General features: G+C 49.2%; 2 protein-coding genes across 4 annotated transcripts; both read right to left on the bottom strand.

The window, feature by feature from the left end:
* Positions 1-436: 436 nt before the first annotated feature.
* On the bottom strand, positions 437-9,402 carry A4GALT (alpha 1,4-galactosyltransferase (P blood group)). Its single transcript, XM_053462092.1, has 3 exons — positions 9,276-9,402; positions 7,257-7,311; positions 437-1,503 (listed from the first exon to the last, which is right to left on the bottom strand). Exons 1-3 carry the CDS (start codon positions 9,400-9,402, stop codon positions 438-440), a joined length of 1,248 nt encoding a protein of 415 aa, XP_053318067.1. The 3' UTR covers position 437.
* An 820-nt stretch (positions 9,403-10,222) lies between these two features.
* Positions 10,223-22,501, bottom strand: ARFGAP3 (ADP ribosylation factor GTPase activating protein 3). 3 transcript variants are annotated; one of them, XM_053465172.1, is made up of 17 exons: positions 22,334-22,501; positions 18,230-18,348; positions 17,636-17,708; positions 16,873-17,004; positions 16,622-16,699; positions 16,260-16,341; positions 16,025-16,084; positions 15,667-15,711; positions 14,769-14,815; positions 14,338-14,477; positions 13,584-13,715; positions 13,151-13,279; positions 12,432-12,569; positions 12,140-12,263; positions 11,544-11,634; positions 10,881-11,002; positions 10,223-10,764 (listed from the first exon to the last, which is right to left on the bottom strand). In XM_053465172.1, exons 1-17 carry the CDS (start codon positions 22,400-22,402, stop codon positions 10,747-10,749), a joined length of 1,599 nt encoding a protein of 532 aa, XP_053321147.1. In that variant the 5' UTR covers positions 22,403-22,501; the 3' UTR covers positions 10,223-10,746. The 3 variants fall into 3 exon arrangements, with proteins under 3 accessions (XP_053321147.1, XP_053321149.1, XP_053321148.1); XM_053465174.1 differs by having other exon boundaries at positions 22,467-22,485; XM_053465173.1 differs by lacking the exon at positions 15,667-15,711.
* Positions 22,502-25,041: the final 2,540 nt, after the last annotated feature.

Genomic DNA, 25,041 nt, shown 5'->3' on the forward strand with positions numbered 1-25,041 from the left:
TAGACGGGGGCCGGATGGGCCATGTATTGTATAATATTATCACAGCTGTAGGTTTCATGCGTTGTTGAAATTGCATTTATAGAGCGCCAGAACACACATTAATACGGGTATAGGAGGGGGAGGAGGAGAGGGCCCCGTTCCGGGGAGCTGACAGTCTAATTGGCATTATTATTATCCGTGTCATACAGACCGTCCTACAGCTCTGGATCCAGGCAGCGCCGGGCCCCGTACCTGGACAAAAGCGGCGGGATCGGAACAGGACGTCATAACCGGCAAGGCGACAGGGGCAGAAACCTCCCTGCGTCCCCCTGCTAGAGCCCCAGCAGGGGCGGGGGGCACGGACCAAACGGAAAGCCTTCTAAAAGCACGCCACACGCCCCTGGGGGCCACATGAACGGGGCAGAGCGGACGACTCCGGTTCTCTGGTTCTCCGGTTCTCACTGATACATCTTCATTAACTTGTTGGTTTCGGGGCAATAAAGCGACTGTAGTTGGTCCAGAAACGATCCGCCTTCCAGCCGAACGCCTTGCGACTTTTTGTTCCAGAGATGGACGCCGTAAGTGTTCCTCAGCAGCCTCTTCATCTCCGACGGGTCGATGGCCTCGAAGTACCTTCTCCAGTCCTGCCAGTCGACGGGGTAGAAGGCTCCCTTGGGGAGAACGTGAACCCCTCTGCAGCCCTTACTGTCCCTCAGTCTGCGGACCGCGCACCACCTTTTGAAGACCCTGGTCAGGAGTTGGGGTCCTTGGTGGCCGTACAGCCAAGCATTATAATCCCGGACAAAGTCCTCCATGCAGAGCTCCATGAACCGGTGACGGCGGCCGAAAGCGAGGAAGGCCCCGTTCAGCAGGTAGGGACTCTGGGTCCCGATGGCGTTGGTCAGGCCCTCGAGGTTCTTCAGGATGATGAAGTCCATGTCCAGGTAGATGCCGCCATATTTCCAGAGGATGGCCAGGCGGCAAGCGTCGGAAAACATGGGATAGTCCGAAAAACGGCCGCCCCTCGCGCTGGCCTCGTACCAAGCGCTCAGCGGGGTCTCCTCGAAGAGCTCCTCGGGGTTCAGAGGCCGGAATTCCACGTCGGGGAAGCAGCCGAGGAAGGAAAAGCCGAGGTTTCTGGGCAGCGTCAGGTTCCGGCTCGATAAACCCTTCATCAGGACGGTGACCTTGGTGCCGGGATGAGCGCGGCTCACGGACTCCACGGCGCACATCACCTGGAAGCTCGGCTTGGTTTTCTCCGACGTCTCCACGAAGAAGATGCCCCCCCCGCGGGCGCTTCCCGCCGGCGTCCTCGTCCGATTGGACGCGCTCTCCGGGCAGATTGCATCCTGCGGCAGGCGGTGAAGCTGCCTCTCGTCCTCGGGGGGCGCGATAAACGCGGAGTAGGTCGCGATCAACAGCAAGGAAAGCGCGGCGGACGAGAGCAGGCACGCGGCCCACGAGCGGCTGTTCATGGCGAGCGGGACGGGGCAACGCGTTTCGGGATCTTCTTTATAAAGGAGCCTGAGGAGAAAAAACAAAGTGGAAATGTGAAGTAAGACTGCAGAGGGATTTATTCAAGAAAGCAATAAATACTGTAATATGTCATAAAAAAGAAAGACTTTGTGCTCCCGCGGGGTGCGGTTATTCTTCGTATCGCAGATCCTGCATTATTAATCCTCCCCGTTACGTTTTCTTTCCGCTTTTGTTTGTTTGTTGAATTTTTCATGCATTACAAAACCGTAAACAGAATTTTTTGAATTATGCAGATAAATAAATAATTCCTGTCTACAACAGATAGACATTTTTGGGAAATTTTGAGTCAGCGAGCAGCAGAGACACTTCTTTTCCCCTTTGATTTCTCTATCGGGAGGGGTGAACATTTTTTATTTTGCACGTCCTGTAATTAGAAGGAATTTCTCAAAATATTATTTCTTCCCTTCATATTTCTTCGTCTCATCAGCTGCATTCATCTCCCATTAAAGGGTTAATTTCAATTTAACATCACAATTTCTACAGTTATATAAACCCCACAGCGCTATATAGAGTAATATAACCCCCCCAGCGCTGTATACAGTAATATAACCCCCAGCGCTATATAGAGTAATATAACCCCCCCAGCACTATATAGAGTAATATAACCCCCCCAGCGCTGTATACAGTAATATAACCCCCAGCGCTGTATACAGTAATATAACCCCCAGCGCTGTATACAGTAATATAACCCCCCAGCGCTGTATACAGTAATATAACCCCAGCGCTGTATACAGTAATATAACCCCCAGCGCTGTATACAGTAATATAACCCCCAGCACTGTATACAGTAATATAACCCCCAGCGCTGTATACAGTAATATAACCCCCAGCACTGTATACAGTAATATAACCCCCCAGCGCTGTATACAGTAATATAACCCCCAGCGCTGTATACAGTAATATAACCCCCCAGCGCTGTATACAGTAATATAACCCCCAGCGCTGTATACAGTAATATAACCCCCAGCACTGTATACAGTAATATAACCCCCAGCGCTGTATACAGTAATATAACCCCCAGCACTGTATACAGTAATATAACCCCCAGCGCTGTATACAGTAATATAACCCCCAGCGCTGTATACATTAATATAACCCCCAGCACTGTATACAGTAATATAACCCCCCAGCGCTGTATACAGTAATATAACCCCCCAGCGCTGTATACAGTAATATAACCCCCAGCGCTGTATACAGTAATATAACCCCCAGCGCTGTATACAGTAATATAACCCCCCAGCGCTGTATACAGTAATATAACCCCCAGCCCTGTATACAGTAATATAACCCCCAGCGCTGTATACAGTAATATAACCCCCAGCGCTGTATACAGTAATATAACCCCCCAGCACTGTATACAGTAATAACCCCCCAGCGCTGTATACAGTAATATAACCCCCACGCTGTATACAGTACTATAACCCCCCCGCGCTGTATACAGTAATATAACCCCCAGCGCTGTATACAGTAATATAACCCCCAGCGCTGTATACAGTAATATAACCCCCCCGCGCTGTATACAGTAATATAACCCCCAGCGCTGTATACAGTAATATAACCCCCCAGCACTGTATACAGTAATATAACCCCCAGCTCTGTATACAGTAATATAACCCCCAGCGCTGTATACAGTAATATAACCCCCAGCGCTGTATACAGTAATATAACCCCCAGCTCTGTATACAGTAATATAACCCCCAGCGCTGTATACAGTAATATAACCCCCAGCGCTGTATACAGTAATATAACCCCAAGCGCTGTATACAGTAATATAACCCCCCAGCACTGTATACAGTAATATAACCCCCCAGCGCTGTATACAGTAATATAACCCCCCAGCGCTGTATACAGTAATATAACCCCCCAGCACTGTATACAGTAATATAACCCCCAGCGCTGTATACAGTAATATAACCCCGAGCACTGTATACAGTAATATAACCCCCAGCGCTGTATACAGTAATATAACCCCCAGCACTGTATACAGTAATATAACCCCCAACGCTGTATACAGTAATATAACCCCGAGCACTGTATACAGTAATATAACCCCCCAGCGCTGTATACAGTAATACCCCCCAGCGCTGTATACAGTAATATAACCCCCAGCGCTGTATACAGTAATACCCCCCAGCACTGTATACAGTAATATAACCCCCCAGCGCTGTATACAGTAATATAACCCCCAGCCCTGTATACAGTAATATAACCCCCAGCGCTGTATACAGTAATATAACCCCCCAGCGCTGTATACAGTAATATAACCCCCCAGTGCTGTATACAGTAATATAACCCCCAGCGCTGTATACAGTAATATAACCCCCCAGCGCTGTATACAGTAATATAACCCCCAGCGCTGTATACAGTAATATAACCCCCCAGCGCTGTATACAGTAATATAACCCCCAGCACTGTATACAGTAATATAACCCCCAGCGCTGTATACAGTAATATAACCCTCCCCACGCTGTATACAGTAATATAACCCCCAGCGCTGTATACAGTAATATAACCCCCCAGTGCTGTATACAGTAATATAACCCCCAGCGCTGTATACAGTAATATAACCCCCCAGCGCTGTATACAGTAATATAACCCCCCAGCGCTGTATACAGTAATATAACCCCCAGCGCTGTATACAGTAATATAACCCCCCAGCGCTGTATACAGTAATATAACCCCCAGCACTGTATATAGTGATATAACCCCCAGCACTGTATATAGTGATATAACCCCCAGCACTGTATACAGTAATATAACCCCCCAGCGCTGTATACAGTAATATAACCCCCCAGCGCTGTATACAGTAATATAACCCCCCAGCGCTGTATACAGTAATATAACCCCCAGTGCTGTATACAGTAATATAACCCCCAGCGCTGTATACAGTGATATAACCCCCAGCGCTGTATACAGTAATATAACCCCCCAGCGCTGTATACAGTAATATAACCCCCCTCCCAGCGCTGTATACAGTAATATAACCCCCAGCGCTGTATACAGTGATATAACCCCAGCGCTGTATACAGTAATATAACCCCCCAGCGCTGTATACAGTAATATAACCCCCAGTGCTGTATACAGTAATATAACCCCCCAGCGCTGTATACAGTTATAACCCCGGCGCTGTATACAGTAATATAACCCCCCAGCGCTGTATACAGTGATATAACCCCCAGCGCTGTATATAGTGATATATATAATCCTTTAAGGAACATTTTGGAAATAAGGGGAAAACATATTGTTTATGTTTAAAAATTCACGGAGTTTTTAACAATTAGTCATAAAACTCATTTAAAACAGCCTTGAACTTCTTTTTTATGGAAGCGGAATACGTTCTGTGACACAGGTTTGGTTAATTTTTTATAGGTAAAAAAAAAATATTACAAAATAACCCTATAGAGAATTATATTTTAGTATTTTTTGTGTATTATATTACATTTTTTGGAATTACTTTAATATAGCTTTTTTTGTTGTTGTTCTGCTTGAATCCTCATCTCTATAGAAACCATTAAAAAACCTATAACTTGCAAAATGTAGAACTTTTCATTGAATTAAAAATAAAAACGGCTCCCCCCGCATCAGAAGGTACTCGGTTAGGTTACAGAGACCCCACACTGCGGGACGCACTTAATAGGTGGTCAGAAAAGTGTAAAAAGTAGCATTTGTCATGAAGAAAAAAAAAACACAAAAAAGGCAACAGGAGACGCTGATCGGGGCAAATGATAGTAATGGAGGGTAAATTAATTATGGACAAATGGCAACATCAGGCAAAAAAAAACAAATTCCATCCAAAATACAAAAAACAAACCCAAAAAGGTATGGAACAACAGAAGCCAAGAACCCGCCGGCAGATCGGCCCCCATCCGGCCCCCGGCTAGTCGCTGTTTCTCCCGCTGTAACGACTCAAACCTTAATCAGTCGTTGGTCTCGTCTTAGATTCAGGAGCCGTATGTCTGTCCCATGCATGTTTAATCCCCTCACTGTATTACCCTCTACCACTTCTGCCAGGAGGCTGTTCCACTTCTCTACTGCCCGCTCAGTAAAGTAAAACGTCCTTCCATCCAAAGCCATCTCATAAAGTGGGATTTCTGATAATAATTTGTTATTTTTTGTAACAAATCTCGCTCTTACCTGTGCATTCATGTCAGGTCCGGCTCTCACATCGGCTGCGACGCAAGTCAGCCACCCCGCAGCTCACCTGTGACAGGTGTGATGGGAGGGCGGGGCCGAGGAATGGAAACGGACACAGGAGTTTGTGGAGCTATAATGCGAGAAACCAAATGCAGAAGGGGAAAAAAAAAGGCGGAGGGGGAATTAGTGAGTGATTTGCTCCCATCAGCCTCAGCCGGTTACGTAATACATGTTTGGGAATAGGAAGGGCGCGGATTAATAAAAGGATTGAGCAACAACATAGAGGAAGACGAGAGGCTTTCATTAATTACTGCCGCGGTTCTAGGTGCGGCGAGACCCTGGCGAGCGACTAATCGGAGAACGAGCAACTGCCCCGGGGCAGCTCGTCCTGCAGGGGGGGTCAGAATGATGCATAGTTAAATCAGGGAGTTGGCCCTCGGGTGACCACATTTCCTTACCGCCATTCCCGGGACACCGCGAATCGCATCGAGGCCACGCTCAGGACCGGGGAGAATATACGTTTCCAGTATTTACGTAAATCACAGAAACCGGTCAGAGCCTTCCCTCGCGGGACGCGGCCAGAACCACCCACTGACGTCGGTGGGCGGTCCCGCTGATGTAGGTGGACAGTCCCACTAATGTCGCTGGGCGTTCCCACTGACGTCGGTGGGCGGTCCCGCTGATGTAGGTGGACAGTCCCACTAATGTCGCTGGGCGGTCCCGCTGATGTCGGTGGGCGGTCCCGCTGATGTCTGTGGGCGGTCCCGCTGACCTCGCTGGGCGGTCCCGCTGACGTCGGTGGGCGGTCCCGCTGATGTCGGTGGGCGGTCCCGCTGATGTCGGTGGGCGGTCCCGCTGATGTCGGTGGGCGGTCCCGCTGATGTCGGAAACACCCCCATTTAAAGGGAAAATGGGCGGGAAGCGGGCCGTGTCAAGACCCAAAAGTATAATTTGATCCCAAAGACTCCCCAAATAGCTTATCAGTGGCAAATTTACAACCACGCAGATAAACAATACCATCTTTATACCCAAACAGCTTATCCCTGCCAACCCGGCCCCCCAAAAGGACCAAAACAGCTAAATGGTGCCATCTCTATAGCCAAGCAAGTAAGCTGGGCCATCCTGGTCCCCAAACAGTTAATCAGTGCCATGTTTGTCCCAAGCGCCCCAGAATCTCTATATCACGTATGCTGGAAAGCGGCGAGAGGCAGTCGGACCCCCAAGCTGGACGTCTGACCCGTTTCACTCAGATCGGGGCTCATTTCTAAGCAGCTCGGTAAAAGCAAGTAACTCAGGGGTTAACTTCACCCGAGGTTTCTCAGTAAGTCCCTATCTTGGACACAAAGCATGTGACGCATTCCATAAAAACAGGAAGGGGCGGAATATTCTACACGTGGAGGATAACGACTTCGCTGCGGATATAACGGGGCTTCCCCGCCATGATCATCATCTAACCGTATGAAAAGCGGACGAACAGAACCGGGGAATGAAATATGGTTACCCACATTCACTCACGCTCACTCACTCACTCACTAACTCACGCTCACTCACTCACGCTCACTCACTCACGCTCGCTCGCTCTCTCTCTCTCTCTAAATGTTTGCTACCTTTTCTGCCGACCATCTCCATCTTCTCTCTTCGTCTCCGAGGGCAACCAGGGGGCTTTATTGGAGAATAAAAAGACACAAATACAAAAAAAACATAAAAGCACGACGCGTTTCGCCCCCAATATAAATTCATATCACTACACGCTCTCCTCTCACTCATCACTATTACACAGTCAGCACTTCAGAGGGTTAATATTAACCATTAAATCGGCGAGATGCCCTGTAAAAAGACACACCCCTCCCCCACCTCTAATACCCCCCAAAGATACCCCGATTCGGACAGCGTGTTGTTGGGACGGGGTTTTAAGAAATTTTCGGCATCTCTGAGACTCTTGTAAGGCTTAGAGTGGCCCCGGGGCCACATATCGCACATGTCTGGCCCGTGACCTTCACTTATGAGATCATTGTGATAAGAAATGAACGGGAACCCGATGCGTTTGCCAGGAAGGTGAATGAAGGTGAGAGAGGACGTCGCTCGGTTTACACCATATAGAGAACACGTGAAGGTCACGCTTACCACCCCTCACGTGTCACCAAATACCCTCCACGCGGCTCTGGGGTCCCGGGGGGGGGCAATTACTGTCCCCACATAACGTGCGGCACCGCAAGAGACCATCTATAGAACGATACAGAGGAGAGAAGAGAGAGGGGATAGGGAGAGGGAGAGGGAGAGAGGGAGAGAGGGGGGAGAGGGAGAGGGAGAGAGGGAGAGAGGGGGGGGAGGGAGAGAGAGAGAGGAGATGGGGGAGAGAAAGAGTCCGGAATCAACGTCTTGTCTTATTTATTATTAGAATTCCGGTTTCTCCGGCGCAGCGAGGAATGTTTAGCGGATTATTATTATTATTAAATTATTATTATTATTATATTATTATATTATTTATTATTATATTATTATTATTACGCCTCAAACCGCAAAAACTCACTTCACGCGATTACCCAACATTTACTATTTTACTAAACAGAGGCCGGCGGCTGATTTATCTATACGTCTATTCATAAATGTGTACCGGGGCAGGGGGTGGAACGCGGCGGGTACCCGGGGGCAGCAATGTAGGGGGTACCGGGGGTGGAACGCTGTAAAAGCAGCCAGCAGAGGAGGCGATCATTCGGGTGGAAAATCGTCGGCTGTTTACACTCGATCTCTATTTCCATTCTATTTGTGGAGCGCAGGGAAAGCGCGTCGGGCCGGCAGGCGCCGATTGTCATCACGCGGAGAATAAAAGGCTTCTGTTTGCAGGTAACACCGGAACGAGATAACGACCCCGCCGCGCTGGGTACGGAGCAGATGGACGGCGCGGCGTTGGATCTCTTCCAGAACGCGGGCGACGCGATTCACTCTGACATTTAAGCCACTTTGACATTTTTTGGCTGCTGTTTTCTTTTTTCTGACAACAAAGAAAACTAGAAAAACCAGCATCAGAAAATAACTGATTTAAAGGGGAACGGCCCCATTTATTCCCCCCCACCTTATTTCAGATATATATATATATACACACACACTGCGACCCCCCCCCCCCGTATAAAATCAGCCCATAGGCAGCCGTCTCTATAGACAAACTCCGGGGTGGAGCGGGTCGGACCGGAGCGCGGCGACGTTACACGCGGCGCTGTCACCGGATGGGAGGGGAGAGAGAACAGTGTATATATATATATATATTTATATACACACACTACTGTATGCAATTAGACGTTTCTTTGTTTTCCATGTAAACAGTGGAACGTTAGCGTGAGTGTATACACACACACACACACACACACACACATATTAACCCCTAAAGGTAGCAGGATATTCCAGAAGCGTAACTTCCCCCTTCTTCTTCCCCTCCGTTATTAAATACGCTCTATACGGGGCTGCCGCCGAAGCGGGATCGTCGACATGTATAGCAAAGTCCGCGACCTAAAACTGCAACCCTCCTGCTTTTGAGAACAGACCCCGGAGGGCCGCGGCGACCCCATCTCCTGCGTATCGGGAGGGAGAGACCCCGCTGCAGCTTTAAAGGGTGTTCTATCGACACGTACTGAAAGGGTTAATAAGGGTCTCCGATGGGCTGACGGTCCGCTTCTGAAGTCCTCGCAGGGGTCCCGAGGAAGCGTCATTGTCTTCCTGCGTGTGGGCGGGGCTTGCAAGACCACCCGCCATGGACATGGCAGGACCCCCTACCCACAATCCCACAAGAGGGTAGAGGGAGCCTAAAACTTCCCAGGTACGATCGTGCGATTGAAAGGCGGACGTCAGAGCCGGAAACGAAGATCTTTACGCCGAGGCCGAAGGTTTTTAAGAGAAACCGGATGTTTGAAATGATTGAACGAAGCGGCGGCTCTGCAGAAGGTTTATTAAGGACTGAGAATAACTACAAAGATATTATTTATAATCAGATTCCCAAATCAGAAAACCTCCGGGTGATAAAATAACCCCCCCACGTCGTTTAACCTGACGGGGGCGCCGGGCTGCCTAAAACACAGCGAGTTCTCGGATACAAAACGGAATCTTCGCGATCCTTTAATTCTAGAAACCATTCTGCAAAGTATTCGGAATACATCGTCAGATTGTCGCGTTCTTTAAGGTTTTTGGGGGGTCCTCAAAGCCGCCAGGATTCTGGGGTCTCCTGTGAGCCGTGAGGGACCCAAAGCCATTAGTCTCGGGAACTCAGGACCCCCCAAAAATATATATATATATCACACAAAAATACGATAGAGCGAATGACATCGCAGCCCTGCTAGGTTTATTTAACTTTATATTCCTCGCCCAACGAGAGGCCTGAAAAAAATGCCAATGAGAAGAAAGCGCTAAATACCTAAATTCTTCTAAAATATACGTTTACGGTAAATGGAGTCGCGGATCCAAATGCGAAGATTTCTAGCAAAGAGTGGAGGGCTTCGTCGACTTCACGCTTTCTATGATGTCATAACGCATCTTCTCCCCGCTCCGCAAACTCGCAGATGAAGAAGAAAAAAAAAAAAACGCCAAAAAGTCAAATTTATTTACAAATTCCTTTCGTGGGCTTTACTGACTAAATGTTTTTTTAGGCAGTATCTGGTATTTGCACAACATGGGGGAAAAAAACAACAACATTTCCGCAATGAAAGAATGAGGTTTTCCTTGTTCGGCCGAGTTATTCGTATTTACCCAGCACGCGAGTTTCGGGGGGGGGGGGCTGTAAAAGGTATTATCAGCGAGGGGTCTACAGAGCTGACAATCTAAGCGGTCCCGCTTTAAGGCACATTACCACGTATGCTACACGTATGTAGGGACACGGGACGAAGAGTGACATGGAGTCGGGCGGACAGCCCCCAGCTCACCTACTGACGAGCACTTAGTGGCATGGAGGTGCCTTTTTTAACCCATTAAATGCCAGGGGGTGACTTATAGTACCCGGCAGACACTTAAAGAGTTAAAGACACCACAAAAAAAAGAAAAATGAAGCAAAATCATCCGAAACGGCAAAAAAGAAAGCATCCGGAGCCGGGCTTGGCGGACGTTCTCCAGCAGTTACGATCCGTAGCGGTCCTGTAAGGGGGACACAGAGCGCGGCCGTTAATACCGGTAAATACCGGAGCCGGTGACGCCATATGGAGACGGAGGCTGCGCATGAGGAGTACGGGAGAGAACGCGGCGCGGCTAACCTGAATGGACGTCATGACGCCGTTGGCCAGAACAGAGAGCCGGCCGGCCACCGATCTCACTCCCTGCTTGAAGTTTGCCATGTCGGGGGCCGACGGCAGGACGCTGGTGAGCGTGTAATTCCCTAGAACAGATAACAAAAGCCGAGCGTTAGGATTCTGGAGCATTCTCTGAACGGATCCGGTTCCAGGAGGGAACGTTTATGGGGCCGGGACCCCTGAGGAGAGGAGCGGAGAGGGTCCACGGGCGGCGCAGGAGCTTCCCGGCAATCAATAGTTACATAGTTCATAAGGTTGAAAAAAGTTCAATCCTTCTACCCAACCTTCCTATTCCTGATCCAAAAGAAGGCAAAAAAAACCCTAATTAAGCTAAAAACCCCTAATTAAGCTAAAAACCCCTAATTAAGCCACTTCCAATTCTGCCATCAGGGGAAAAAATTATTTCTTGACTCCAAACGGCGATCGGATTTCTCCTCGGATCAGCGAGCTCTAAAACATTAAACTGTCCCTTTAACGATCACATCATACAGGACCAGCCCTTTAACCCCTGAATTTCCAAGGAGGGGAGAAACAAAAGTAAACCGGCAGATTCGGAAGCGGGGGGGCACGGCTGGGGCGGATTTAGACGACGCGGGGGGGGGGCGGGGGGGTCATGAATCCGGTTACCTGCCGCCTGCTGCTTCTGCTCATCGAAGAGGTCGGCGGAGCTGATGGATGAATTCCCAGACAATCTCTCCAACCGAGACCGCGTTTCATACTGAAAACGACAGAAAAAATAATAATAATAATAATTACAGAGCCAGGATCGTCAGCCGTTCGCTTATCTCAGAGAGATGAAACCTAGAATCGTAGGTCGGCCCCATTCGGCCCCCCGTCTAGTCGCCCGTTTCTCCTGCTGTAAAGACTCAAACCTTAATCAGTCGTTGGTCTCGTCTTAGATTCAGGAGCCGGATGTCTATCCCATGCATGTTTAATCCCCGCACTGTATTACCCTCTACCACCTCTGCTGGGAGGCTGTTCCACTCACGTGCAAAACTCTAGAAGTAAAACTAGTATATGCACTTTCCAGGAACAAGCCAAGCATCTCACGACGTGTTTCTGTTTCTGTTTGTGTTTAACTTTTAGCCACATCATCCGACCCTAACAGGCCCGGCCTGGTCAGACATGTAGGTGATTTCACCGTTTAAGTATAGATTTTTGTGACGATATCTTGTACCTCGCTACACCGCGTGTCGGCGCCTTCTAATAATGAATCCACTCACATCTGCGTTGTCTTGCTTTCCGAAGTACATGTCGGAGGAAATGGCCTTCGCGTTTCCAAACTTCCGCTGCGCGTCGTCCGCCGTAGAGACGGGTTCTGGGTCCGGTTTACGTCGAGATGCTGGTCTGAAGTCAAACACAGCGTGATTGTTACCGGAGGGGTATTTTACCAACTCGACGGACCCCCGAGGGGTAACCCCCCCATATACACAATGGGCAAAGGTGATAAATAATGGTTATTACCCTATGAGGGGTACCTGGCATGCAGGGGTTAAGTCATTTAAAGCATGGTACCTTTCGTCGTAACTTGACATTTTCGACCCAAGGATCAGCTCCGTGTCGTTGCCGGCGCCGTCCTTCTTCCAGAAATCATCAGAATTATCCTCCCAGTTACCAAACGAACTGACCGGTTCCGGAGCCTCATCTCGGTACCTGGATCAGAAGAGGAAAAGATCAAATAAAGATCTCCACACAGTGTTATCTGACCCCCAATCTACTAAACCCCCGACTCCTTATCATACTGCTTGTGGGGAACAATAGAATGGCTCAGTCTTAATCACCCAGCCAGACTCTCTGACTAATAAAAGTCTATGGAGGAAGGGACTTCATTAGCATCGCCATAAAGCATCAGCTCAGTGTGGGGTTTGAGCTGGGAAAGTCACCCAAAATATCACATGACTGACAGCAACGGCCGCTCCAGGTCTGCGGATAAAGGGGGTTTATTGGAGCAAAATGAGATAAAACCAGGTTTTTGTTAACACTGACCAATAATACTGTATACAGCGCTGGGGGGGTTATATTACCAGAACATGTTATTTATAAAACCTTCTTCTCGACAAATAAAAGAAATGACTGAGCGGTTCCGGGCCGCGTCTTCAATTTTAGGCAGAAAGAATGTAAGTAAATAACTTCTGACCCCTAAACGGGTGTAGCGGGTGAAACATTTATAGTTCTTAAAACTCTTGCTTTAAACCCAAAACAAAGCGGTTGGAAATAATTCCCTCTCTGCTCACCGCGACCGGGAGGATCTATAGAAGAAATCAGCCGGCTCCTCTTCCTGGTAGAGTTTCTTGGGTTTGGCGTTTTTTGGAGCTTCCTGTTCGATCGTCGTCATTTCCGAAAGCACCGAGTGCGAGATACCACTAAAGACAAGAGACGCGATATACATTACATATAGAATACAGAAATAGATATATAACCACGCAATGTACTTTGTGACCTTGGAGCCGCTCCGCCTCGACGCAATAATAAAAAGTTAAATATTTTAGCCGTTACAAAATGTAAATCTGTTTTGGGTCTCGGAAATGCCATTTTCCAGGCTTTCGTATAAATGCTGACGGGGGACACTCTGCGGCGATCCGGTCTCTGCCGGCGTACGTTTACTATTCTAGCGCCCTCTGGTGGAAGACGTCCGTATCGCTTTCTTGTTAGTAGTTGACGCGGTACCTGCGCGACCCGAATCCCATGCCCAGTCTTTCAGCTTCGGCTCTCTTTTTGCCCGTCATGTTTTTGAGTTTCTCATCCTCCTTCTTCGTCTGGATTTCCAGTTCTTTGTAAGCCAAGCGCAAGGAGGTGACTCTGGAAAAGGAGGGGGGGGGAGGTTAATAGACCGCGAGAGAGAGGGGTAAAAAGAACATACGTTTCGGGTACGGAGCCGCCACAACGCTGCCGGGGCCCCGGGACGAATGGGTCGATTCTTGCGCAAAAGGGCACGGTCTTCTAAGCGATTCTTTCCCCCATTACTTTATAATCCTTTTGAATGCCTGCGGTGTCCGACAATTCTGACAGAGTCAGCTAATACACCGATACGGAATATTCACGATGGCATATCGAAGGGTTAATGTTCTGAACTGCCCCTTTAGGAAGTGCCCCCCCATGGGCATTTGTCTGGTTAGACTATAAACAGGGATATGGCGCCATCTAGTGATCAAAACAGAGAAGCGCCAAGTTTCTGCTGCATGTAAACTTTATTCAGGCTGCTGCCCTTAAATCTTCCCGTCCCCCTTTAGATCTTTTATATGCCCCCTCTCGCTGAAGGTCGAAACCCCCCTAAAAAAGAAATGCTATACTATAATTATATATATGAGGTCCCTAATAACGAGCGGATACAGTGTGACAGTTCTCGCTCTCACACCAGTGTTAAAGCAGTTGATTGCGCAGTAGACCCTCGAATTGCCGGCTGTTGCGGGCGAATACTCACACGGCTTCGTCCGTGCTTTTGGTGGCGACCGTCTCTTCCTTCTCCTTCAGCTTGTCGGCGGCCTGCGCGTGCTTTTCGATCTCGCTGAAGCTCTTTCCGCTCACCTTCTGGGCTCCGAGGCCGCCTTTCTTGGCGCCGAGCTGCGGGCGACATCCCCAAAAACGTCACTTCCGAGAGTATATAAACGATACAGCCATTAAACCAATGTAATAAAGGGTTAATTTAAAGGAATAATCTAAAGGGTTAATTTAAAGGGCACACATCAGCTGGATACGTTGGCCGAAGTCTCTTTAAATTAGGCCAGATATTCTGATTTTAACCCAATTACTCGTTACATTCACATTTTTAGTAACTTTACAGGTTTTTTCCTCGTCAATGAAATCATTAAATAACGAATCTAATGAAGCTCCATAAAATATTCGCGCTCTTACCCCCTTCTTGGCTGCGGCGGGCTTCTTTTTTATAATGGACACCGTGTCTGAAAAGTAATAATAAGGGGTTAACGTGCGTCACACGGTCTCTGGTACGTATTTTCTCTTCTATAGTAACGGCGCTACGGAATCTGCGGGCGCTATATAAACAAATGTCACTGACTTACGCTCAGGTCAAAGGCCAAAAAAAATTAATGAATAATTATGGCTTTAATTAAATATTGCAGATGAGCTACAGAAGCAAAGAAAGATTAACAAATAAATACTTTTTTCACCCCAAAACCTGGAATTCCACGCTCCACCCAACGCGAGTTTAAAAATAAATATCAGAGTGACTGATTCCATAGTAATTAAACAAAAAAGCGGAAATCCTGAACTTATTACTTTTATTAACCCTTTAAACGCTCGGTGCGGACACAGCGTGATCAGAGCAGGCGGTGAAAGATATATAAATGCGAAGCCATATAATAGGCCGAGAAATTCCATGCGGCAGGAAGCTGCAGCGTGCGAGGGTTCATCGAGTGCACTAAGCAGACGCTGGCCAGGTGGGGACTGACCCTAAGAGCACACAGGGTGGGGGCGATAACGGCGCCCCGACCTTCCACATCAAAGTGGGGACCAATTACAAGGCCACCACCCCGTGATAGAAAGCGGGACCCGATCTGCCACCCTGCGGGGCCCGATCTGGAAGCCGCCACCACGTGCCACAAGGCGCGCTCCGATCACGAAACCTCCACTGCGTGCCACGGGGTGAGCGGACGACCACGGAGCCACCACTCAGAGGTGGTCTAACCATGGATCCACCACCCAGAGTGACACAGCGGAGACAACCGCGGAGCCCGTAAGAGGGAGGAGACTGAAGCGATCCAATTAGCAGGCTGCGGACAGCGAGGTTCACCTTTGGCAGGGGGGCTTCCCGCACAAACTAAATTCCCTGAAACGGCTGAAAGAACAAAAAAAACAGCAGCTTGAAGGTAAAGACATTTCTACGTCAGGCGTCAGTAAGCGGTAACATTGTGTCGCGGGGACTATTAAAAAAAAAACTCATCTGCCAACCGATCTCCGCTTTACCGATCGGCCGAGCCTGCGCCAGCTGACTCCATGACGGCCGCCCTTAAGAGCCAACAGTCTGTCCCGGGATCGGCCCCAGGAGCCGGCCGGGACTTTCCTGCCCTCGGGGGGCAGAAGTTTCATGCATTCTGAATTTCACAAATGAAGCCCAAGCTGGAGCTTTAATATAAAAACAAATTGTTTACCGAGCGCTGCTTTCGGGGAGACGCTGAGAAGATCCACGCTGGGCCCGAGCTCCGGCTCGCCTGTCAAAATAAGTAAAAATCTCGCTGTATTATTCCGGAAGCTCGCTGAAGGGGAGGGGCTTCATATATTTACACACACACGCGCGCGCACGTGTCACATGATCAAACCACTAATCACCCCCCCCGACGCGTTACATGTTACTGGGAAGGAGATCACGGATGAAACCCACAATACCTTCATTGCTTGCGGGGATGGGATCTGCAGATTGCTCCGCTATAGAGAGCGGCGGCGGGGCGCTCCAGTCCGTACTACTAACCTGCTACGAGAAATTAACACTTTAAAGACCATGCGGAGATGACGCAGAAGAGGCACAAAAAAATAAAATATACAGATTGGATTGAAAATGCTTTTTCAGCTTCTGTTTTTTTTTACGTTATTAACCCTTCAGAGGAAGTGATTTAACGGCAGTCATTCTACGACGTCGTTGGTCTCGTGTTAGATTCAGGAGCCGTATGTCTATCCCATGCATGTTTAATCCCCTCACTGTATTACCCTCTACCACCTCTGCCGGGTGAAGAAGGGATCGCGGGTCGTACCTCTACGTGGGATGCAAAGAAATCCTCTTCCTTGTGCTGCGGTGACAGAGGGGGGGTGGCACAGCCATCAATCCAGAGCTAGAAAACCAGAGGAGAGGAGATGAGACGCAGTCCCAGACCCGGTACACCCCCCGCCATGCAACAAATCCTGAAGGGGTTAATACCAGGGCCCCATCCACCCTTCGAGCGCCTGCACGGCTCTCTCCACCCCCCGTGTCGTCGGTTTGTGGAGCGGCTCTGCCGGCACTTACGTCCGTCCCGTGCTTCCTCGTCGCCTGGGTCGCCAGCGATTTGATCTTCTCGCGGTACAGCTGAGCCGCGCGGCTGTTGTATTTGGAGTTGGTGTCGTTCGTCGCGCATCCGTGTTGCCGGAAGAAAACGGTCTGTAACAAAAAATACACCCGGACCTCAGCGCCACGGCTACTCCACTCCAATTCATCCAGTGGGTTAATCGCCCATAAATAGGGATTTCCCCCGGAGATCTGCGCTATGATGGGGAGGAATAAGTGATCGGTTGCAGGAATCCCCCACTGAGACGATTAACGGCGCATTAACGCAGAGCTAAAATAAATGAGATACGGAGGCGGACGGTTTTGGGATATGAAGAATACGGGACGCGGTGTTAGACGCAGGCAGCATCACAGCGCAAGCCGACGGCCGGCAGACAAACCTGCGCAAGAAATCTAACCCGGGGCAAAACGCTGAAACAAAATGAACATTCGGTTTATATCGGAGTCAGACGCGGCACAAGAACAACCAACGGAGCCGGGCAGCGGCGTCTCGGCAGCCATCCTGCATCCGGCAGAGGAGAGCGCGGACAGGGAGAGGCTCCGCCCCCCCCGACAGCGATTCCTGGACGATGCATCATGGGAGCTGTAGTCCCCAGTTACGGCAGAGGCTGCCTATCTTAAACTAATTACTACGCTGATAATCAGATAGCGAGGCTATTCCCAGAATCCTCTGCTTCGCCTTCATTGGCCAAAACAATAAAAATAGGATGTAAAAAAAACTCACGGCGTTGGTGTTTCCCCCGATCTGCATGCAGCGCAGCTGAAACCACGACCAGTTCGAGTCCAGTTCTGTTGATCTAATGACAGAGAGTTAGGAGACGCGGCATGCGATGCACATACATGACAAGTCCGTGTATTTCACATGTAAAGAATTATTATTATTTATTGTTTATATAGCGCCATCAAATTCCGTAGCGCTGTACAATGGGAGGACAGGCCATAACAAGTAGTATATAACATAACCATTTGACTTACAAATGGAGGGCCCGGTGCAAAGGAGCTTACAATCTAGTGGAGCTTCACGTATTACAACAAACAAACTGTGTACTCACTGAAACTGCTGATAAAACAAATAATAAAAATATAATAAATGTAAAAATATATAATAAAATAATACATATATAATAATAACAAAAAATATATAAAAATAATAATAATATAATAAATAAATATAATAATGATGATGCTGCAAATACTCCCACTTCGTTGAAGGTGTTGGTTGTTGCAGGTCACGGCGGTTCAGGCCCAGCAGGTTTCTTCCACCCGGTTTGAAGTTTTTCCGGATTAACGCGGTTTTAGTGATTCTGAACGCTCTTACCTAATAAAGCTCAGGTGAACCCCCAGGGAGCGGTGCGTCCCGGAGCAGTCGATACACAGGAACACGCCATAGGTGATACTCGCCCAGCTGGGGTTCTTAGCGCTACAGTCAAAACATACCTGCAACGGAAACGGCAGAGAGGGGGTTAATACTTAACATAATGTCATTCCAAACAAACCTATGATGTCACGTGACGGCCCCCCCGTCTAGTCGCCCGTTTCTCCTGCTGTAAAGACTCAAACCTTAATCAGTCGTTGGTCTCGTCTTAGATTCAGGAGCCGTATGTCTATCCCATGCCTGTTTAATCCCCTCACTGTATTACCCTCTACCACCTCTGCTGGGAGGCTGTTCCACTTATCCAAAACGCTCTCAGTAAAGCAGCAACAAAAAACTAGGGAGAGATACGAGAGAGACAGGAGGACCAGCATCAGGCGGTCTTAACACGTCTCATATTTCAAAGACGGAACAGACCAGTAACTTCAGTAAAGGAAATGTGGCAAACCAGGAGCGATGGCTCTGTCACTCCTTCACCTTCGGTCCCATTCCCCCTCAATCCCCTAATAGATTGTAAGCTCCCTCGGGCAGGATCCTCTTCTCCCCCTGCCCCGGTCTGTCTTCATTTAATGTCAGTTTGTATGGTGACATTAAAACCGTTACACCTGCAACACACGCAGCCACCAGGCTCAGCGATCCGCGTCACGAAGCAAACGGTCCCACTGATTACACATGATGATGATGATGATTAATGATGATGACAAAGATGATAAAGAGTCTACCCAGAAATGCTGCCCCCAGACACCGGCTCTGCTCACGAGGTCACTCTGTTAAAGCGCCTATAATTTGGCGCTGTGACATCACTTCCTGCCCCCCCACCCCACAAGTGCTACGTAGACAGCATCGGGTAACAAAGCCAAAGTACTGAGTGTTTCACGTTTAGTCATCTGAACCATGAACCTTCAACACAGATAAACAACACGCAACAACTGCATGCGCAGCCCACTCGGGAGTTCTACCTCTGCGCTTCAAAACAACCCCAGCCCTGTATACAGTAATATAACCACCCCCAGCGCTGTATACAGTAATATAACCCCCAGCGCTGTATACAGTAATATAACCCCCAGCGCTGTATACAGTAATATAACCCCCAGCGCTGTATACAGTAATATAACCCCCAGCACTGTATACAGTAATATAACCCCCCAGCGCTGTATACAGTAATATAACCCCCAGCGCTGTATACAGTAATATAACCCCCAGCACTGTATACAGTAATATAACCCCCAGCGCTGTATACAGTAATATACCCCCCAGCGCTATATACAGTAATATAACCCCCAGCGCTGTATACAGTAATATAACCCCCAGCGCTGTATACAGTAATATAACCCCCAGCGCTGTATACAGTAATATAACCCCCAGCGCTGTATACAGTAATATAACCCCCAGCGCTGTATACAGTAATATAACCCCCCAGCGCTGTATACAGTAATATAACCCCCAGCGCTGTATACAGTAATATAACCCCCAGCGCTGTATACAGTAATATAACCCCCAGCGCTGTATACAGTAATATAACCCCCAGCGCTGTATACAGTAATATAACCCCCAGCGCTGTATACAGTAATATAACCCCCAGCGCTATATACAGTAATATAACCCCCAGCGCTGTATACAGTAATATAACCCCCAGCGCTGTATACAGTAATATAACCCCCAGTGCTGTATACCGTAATATAACCCCCAGCGCTGTATACAGTAATATAACCCCCAGCGCTGTATACAGTAATATAACCCCCAGCGCTGTATACAGTAATATAACCCCCAGCACTGTATACAGTGATATAACCCCCAGCGCTGTATACAGTAATATAACCTCCAGCGCTGTATACAGTAATATAACCCCCCAGCGCTGTATACAGTAATATAACCCCCAGCGCTGTATACAGTAATATAACCCCCCAGCGCTGTATACAGTAATATAACCCCCCAGCGCTGTATACAGTAATATAACCCCCCAGCGCTGTATACAGTAATATAACCCCCAGCACTGTATACAGTAATATAACCCCCCAGCGCTGTATACAGTAATATAACCCCCAGCGCTGTATACAGTAATATAACCCCCAGCGCTGTATACAGTAATATAACCCCCAAGCGCTGTATATAGTAATATAACCCCCAGCGCTGTATACAGTAATATAACCCTCAGCGCTGTATACAGTAATATAACCCCCAGCGCTGTATACAGCAATATAACCCCCAACGCTGTATGCAGACCTGGAGCCGCCGCTGCTGTCAGTCATGTGATATTTTGGGTGACTTTCCCGGCTCAAACCCCACACTGAGCTGATGCTTTATGGCGATGCTAATGAAATCCGTTCCTCCATAGACTTTCATTAGTCAGAGAGTCCAGCTGGATGATTAAGACCGAGCCATTCTATTGCTCCCCACAGGCAGTATGATAAGGAGTCGGGGGGTTCAGTAGATCGGGGATCAGATAACAGAGCGAGAATCATACAAACGGCTGATATGCAGCTGCCTGAAAACTTTATATTATGGGGCAAAAAACTACAACTGAGGTAAAAAAGGAAACAGCGCAATATTCTAGAAAATGTCTTTTTAATCGGATCTGAGGAGTAAATGAATTGGTTGGAGATTCTCAGTATAAGGATAACCAGAGTAACCTGTGAAATACACTAGGAACACACGTGCCGGTTTTAAGAAAGGCACCAGAAGGACCCCCACTAGGCAGCTTGTGTTTAAAGCCTGTAGGCCTAGGATGTGTTTTCTGGCTACACCTGGAGCCGCCGACACATTAAATATCAACAGAGCGGGCGCCATGTGTGCATTTCCCGCACACCATATGGCTGCTTTTCAATCTATTTGGCCACTTCAGGCACTCGTCTACACCTCCTCCTGCACTAATTAAAACTAGATGCATAGTGAGGAAGTTTTACTTTACTGAGAGGGTGGTAGATAAGTGGAACAGCTTCCCAGCAGAAGCAGTAGAGGGTAATACAGCGAGAGGATTTAAAAATGCATGGGATAGACATACGTCTCCTGAATCTAAGACGAGATCAACGCCTGATTAAGGCTTGAGTCGTTACAGCAGGAGAAACGGGCGACTAGACGGGGGCCGAATGGGGCCGATCTGCCGGCAGGCTCTGTTCTATTACGCCGCGTGCTGTAGACTTGTTTCTTTGGCGACGCCGTCACGTTAAGACGCCGGATTATCCTGGGATTCTGCGTGTTGGCCGAGGAGTCCTCCTGCGTGGAGCTTAGTATGTAAAGCCTAAACATGGGCTTAATGACATTCGTGTTCACCGAGCTACAACACCCCCGATTACCCATGAGATCCCCACCATCGTTGCCATGGTAACAGAAATCACATTCATTTAGGTGTCTTAGAAAAATTATTGGAAAGCAGAGCCATCAATCAAATAGTATTATGGGGTAAGCCCACAGGAGGGCCCCCACGTGAGGAGATGTTTAGGGCCCCCATATGGTCAGCATGAGACCCAGGTACACTATCTGTCATTGATGATTCTCTCGATATCCTCCGGCTCAGGGGCTTTTACCAGCGAATCAGCAGTAACCAGCTGCCCCCCTGTACCTCCTACTCTAGTAACCAACTGCCCTGCTGTACCCCCTACCCTAGTAACCAGCTGCCCCCCTGTACCCCCTACCCTAGTAACCAGCTGCCCCCCTGTACCCCCTACCCTAGTAACCAGCTGCCCCCCTGTACCCCCTACCCTAGTAACCAGCTGCCCCACTGTACCCCCTACCCTAGTAACCAGCTGCCCCACTGTACCCCCTACCCTAGTAACCAGCTGCCCCACTGTACCCCCTACCCTAGTAACCAGCTGCCCCACTGTACCCCCTACCCTAGTAACCAGCTGCCCCCCTGTACCCACTACCCTAGTAACCAGCTGCCCCCTGCCCAGTAACTACCGTAGCTGCCCCACTGTACCCCCTCCCCAGTAACCAGCTGCCCCCTGCCCAGTAACTAGTTACCCCACTGTACCCCCTGCCCAGTAACCATCTGCCCTGTCACCCTTTGCCAGCGCCCAGCTCCCCCGGTACCCTCCCTGCCCCCGGACTCGCCTTGTTGGTGGGCACGGAGCGCAGCCGTTTGAAGATGGCCGCTATGTCCTGCCTGTGGGGTTCGCTCATATTGCCTCAGCTCCCGGTGTCCGGTCTGAGAGTTACTTCCCGACTCACCGAGCAACCGACCTACCGCTCAGCGAGCGCCACGTCACCACCCGTCCGCAACGTCACCACAGCGCGCCACCCACAGCCGGGGGACCTGTCAGCGAACCCCGCCCACCCAGTGTCACCGCCCCGCCCAGCCCACGGATTGCTGAGCAGCGGAGAATTACGCCGGTTTCTTTACACGTATTCAATACACGAAGCCCCGCCCCCAAAGCCACACCCACAAACATACAGAACACACATGCAACACAACATACATAATGCACTAAACACACACTTATCACACAACAAACATAATACACTAAACACACATATTACACAACAAACATAATGCACTAAACACACATATTACACAACAAACATAATGCACGGAGACACTCAGCACATACATGTATTCAGTGCAGGAAGATCACCAACAAGAGACGCACAACACAGACCAAGAGAGGAGCAGGTGTAAGTGTTTGTATGACAGAGCTCCGGGGGGATCACGGTAACGCGTGTCGCAAAGCCCCACTGGGGTCACGCTAGCGTGCGTGTCGCATTGCTCCGCCCAGGTCATGGTAACGCTCCGCGGGGGTCACGGTAACGCGCGTGTGTCAGAGCTCCGCGGGGGTCTTGTGATGCATGTATGTTCCAGGCCCGTACCCGCCCCATGCTGCTGTGTGAGTATAAAAACCACGTGGCCGCACTTTTATATCTCCCCAGTCCGGTCCTGCGCGTCGTAGAGCTCCGCGGGGATCATGTGGTAGCGTGTCCTGCGTGTGTGTCACAGAGCTCCGCATTGATGACATCATCATGACACGTGATGCCCCGGCGTCGGGCAGGATTGGCGGGTCCCGCTGTGACTCGCTGGCTCAGGGCAGAAACAGGTCGGAGCTTCTATTGAAGAAATACCCCTTGGTGACCCCCCCCATCCCGTTACCCCCCTGTAAGATCCGGGCCCCATCCCAAAAGAAAAGTATATATTATTTTTCTTTAAACCACCAGGGTCTCGGGTCCTATAGATGTCCAGTATGGATAGATATGCCCCCCTATAGCAAACTGTCCACGGATCGCAGCCGCGTCACCCCCCAAAAAACGCAGCCTCCCCAAACCCCCCAATAGAAAAAACAGACACTTTTTTTTCCGGTAAAATAGATATATATATTTAATAGGTTTCTGAGCGCGGAATAAATCATCCGGCGACCGCAATCACTTTTCTTTTCTGCTAGCGGCCGCAGGAAAAGACTTTCCGTTCAAACTGCAACAATAAATGGGTGATCGCACAATCATAAACGGGGGGCAACGGTCTCGGGGGTCCTAAACGGCGGGCGTGGAATGCAGTAAAAGGCGAAAGAACAGGAGGGAGAGTAACTGTAGCCAAGGAGTTAATTTTCATGCCGAGTATGCACTACAACTCCCATCATTCATCCGCACAGGCAGCCAGCCGGGGGACGTGGGAGTTGTAGTTCTGTCTGGGGGGGGTTTAGGAGTAACTAGCCTTTTGGCTATCATATTGCTCAAGGTAACGAGGGAGGCTGAGAGTAACAGAGTTACAGTCCAAGAGATGGGGGGCTATATATAGATGCCCCCCAAAAACAGGCCATAGTCTGCTCCTGATCATAATAGAGGGTCCGGGGATCGTGGCCCTACAATGAGGTATAGGTTCTTGTGCAGTTACATTTAGGAAGACCACGGGACTGTGCCCCCGAACCCCGCCGCATGTATTGTACACGCTAGATGCTCTGGAAGACCGTACAGTGCTTTGCTACAAAGTATCACACGGGACGACACGGTTACCGAGGACAACGCACCGCTTTCCCAAATCAATGACATCACAAAACACTTTCGTAAATCACGAGATGTCTCGGAATCACAGAGGAGACTTTTATACAAGAAGAAGAAAGGAGTCCGCCACGATCCCACCGAGACACACGAGGAAAGGTGGTCTTCTCCCAGAGACAAGGTGACTTATGGATAAATAAGACTCGCGTTACAGCCGTAGAAGCTTCCGGAAAGTCTTAAACCCCAATCTGCTTCTCAGAACGATATCGGCAGCCGCTTCCAGCGGAGGTCCGGCAACGAGGGTCCGACCAGTGCAGCTCCTAGTACTCACAGCCGGCCAGAGGGTAGATCGCTTCGTTGGGCAGGGATCGGACCGGCATTTTAGGGCCACCGGCTCCAGGCGAAGGTCAGGCTTTAATGGGTTAACAAGCCGAGGTCGAGTCTTAAATCATCCGAAGCCAAGCAAACCGTTCTCGTTACCGCGGGGGGTCCTGGAGTCAGGGATGTCGGCTTCGGTCCCAACCCCCAGCACATGGAATATTCCATCAAATTTCACACATTTTATTGGGCCAACATAGAAAAAATAAAACGTTCCGATGTGAAGGAGAGACCCCCGAGGTCTCAGAAGCTTATGTTACTTTACATTTTCTTCTATGTTGGCCAATTAAAAAGGTTTTAACTTAAGACCCCGATCAGCGGAAAGATACATTGTTCATACATTGCCCCGGCAACTAATCCCGATATACAGTAAGAATGTAAAGCATTGTATACAGCGTTTCGGCACCGTGTGACTGCCCTATTAACATTCTATTAGAACCCTTTCCGAGCGGCGCTGC

The sequence above is a fragment of the Spea bombifrons genome, chromosome 4 (assembly GCF_027358695.1).
Source record: "Spea bombifrons isolate aSpeBom1 chromosome 4, aSpeBom1.2.pri, whole genome shotgun sequence".
Lineage (NCBI taxonomy): Eukaryota > Metazoa > Chordata > Amphibia > Anura > Pelobatidae > Spea > Spea bombifrons.

Excerpts from the sequence above, each read along its gene's own strand:
- A4GALT (XM_053462092.1), bottom strand. The coding sequence starts at position 9,402 with ATGTCCATGGCGGGTGGTCTTGCAAGCCCCGCCCACACGCAGGAAGAC. Across the intron at positions 7,312-9,275 it reads GACCCTTATTAACCCTTTCA|CCCCCTGGTTGCCCTCGGAG; the intron begins GTACGTGTCGAT and ends TCTCCAATAAAG. Across the intron at positions 1,504-7,256 it reads GGAGATGGTCGGCAGAAAAG|GCTCCTTTATAAAGAAGATC; the intron begins GTAGCAAACATT and ends TTTTCTCCTCAG.
- ARFGAP3 (XM_053465172.1), bottom strand. The coding sequence starts at position 22,402 with ATGAGCGAACCCCACAGGCAGGACATAGCGGCCATCTTCAAACGGCTG. Across the intron at positions 16,700-16,872 it reads CGAGGAAGCACGGGACGGAC|CTCTGGATTGATGGCTGTGC; the intron begins GTAAGTGCCGGC and ends CTGGTTTTCTAG. Across the intron at positions 11,003-11,543 it reads GCAGAAGCAGCAGGCGGCAG|GGAATTACACGCTCACCAGC; the intron begins GTAACCGGATTC and ends TATCTGTTCTAG.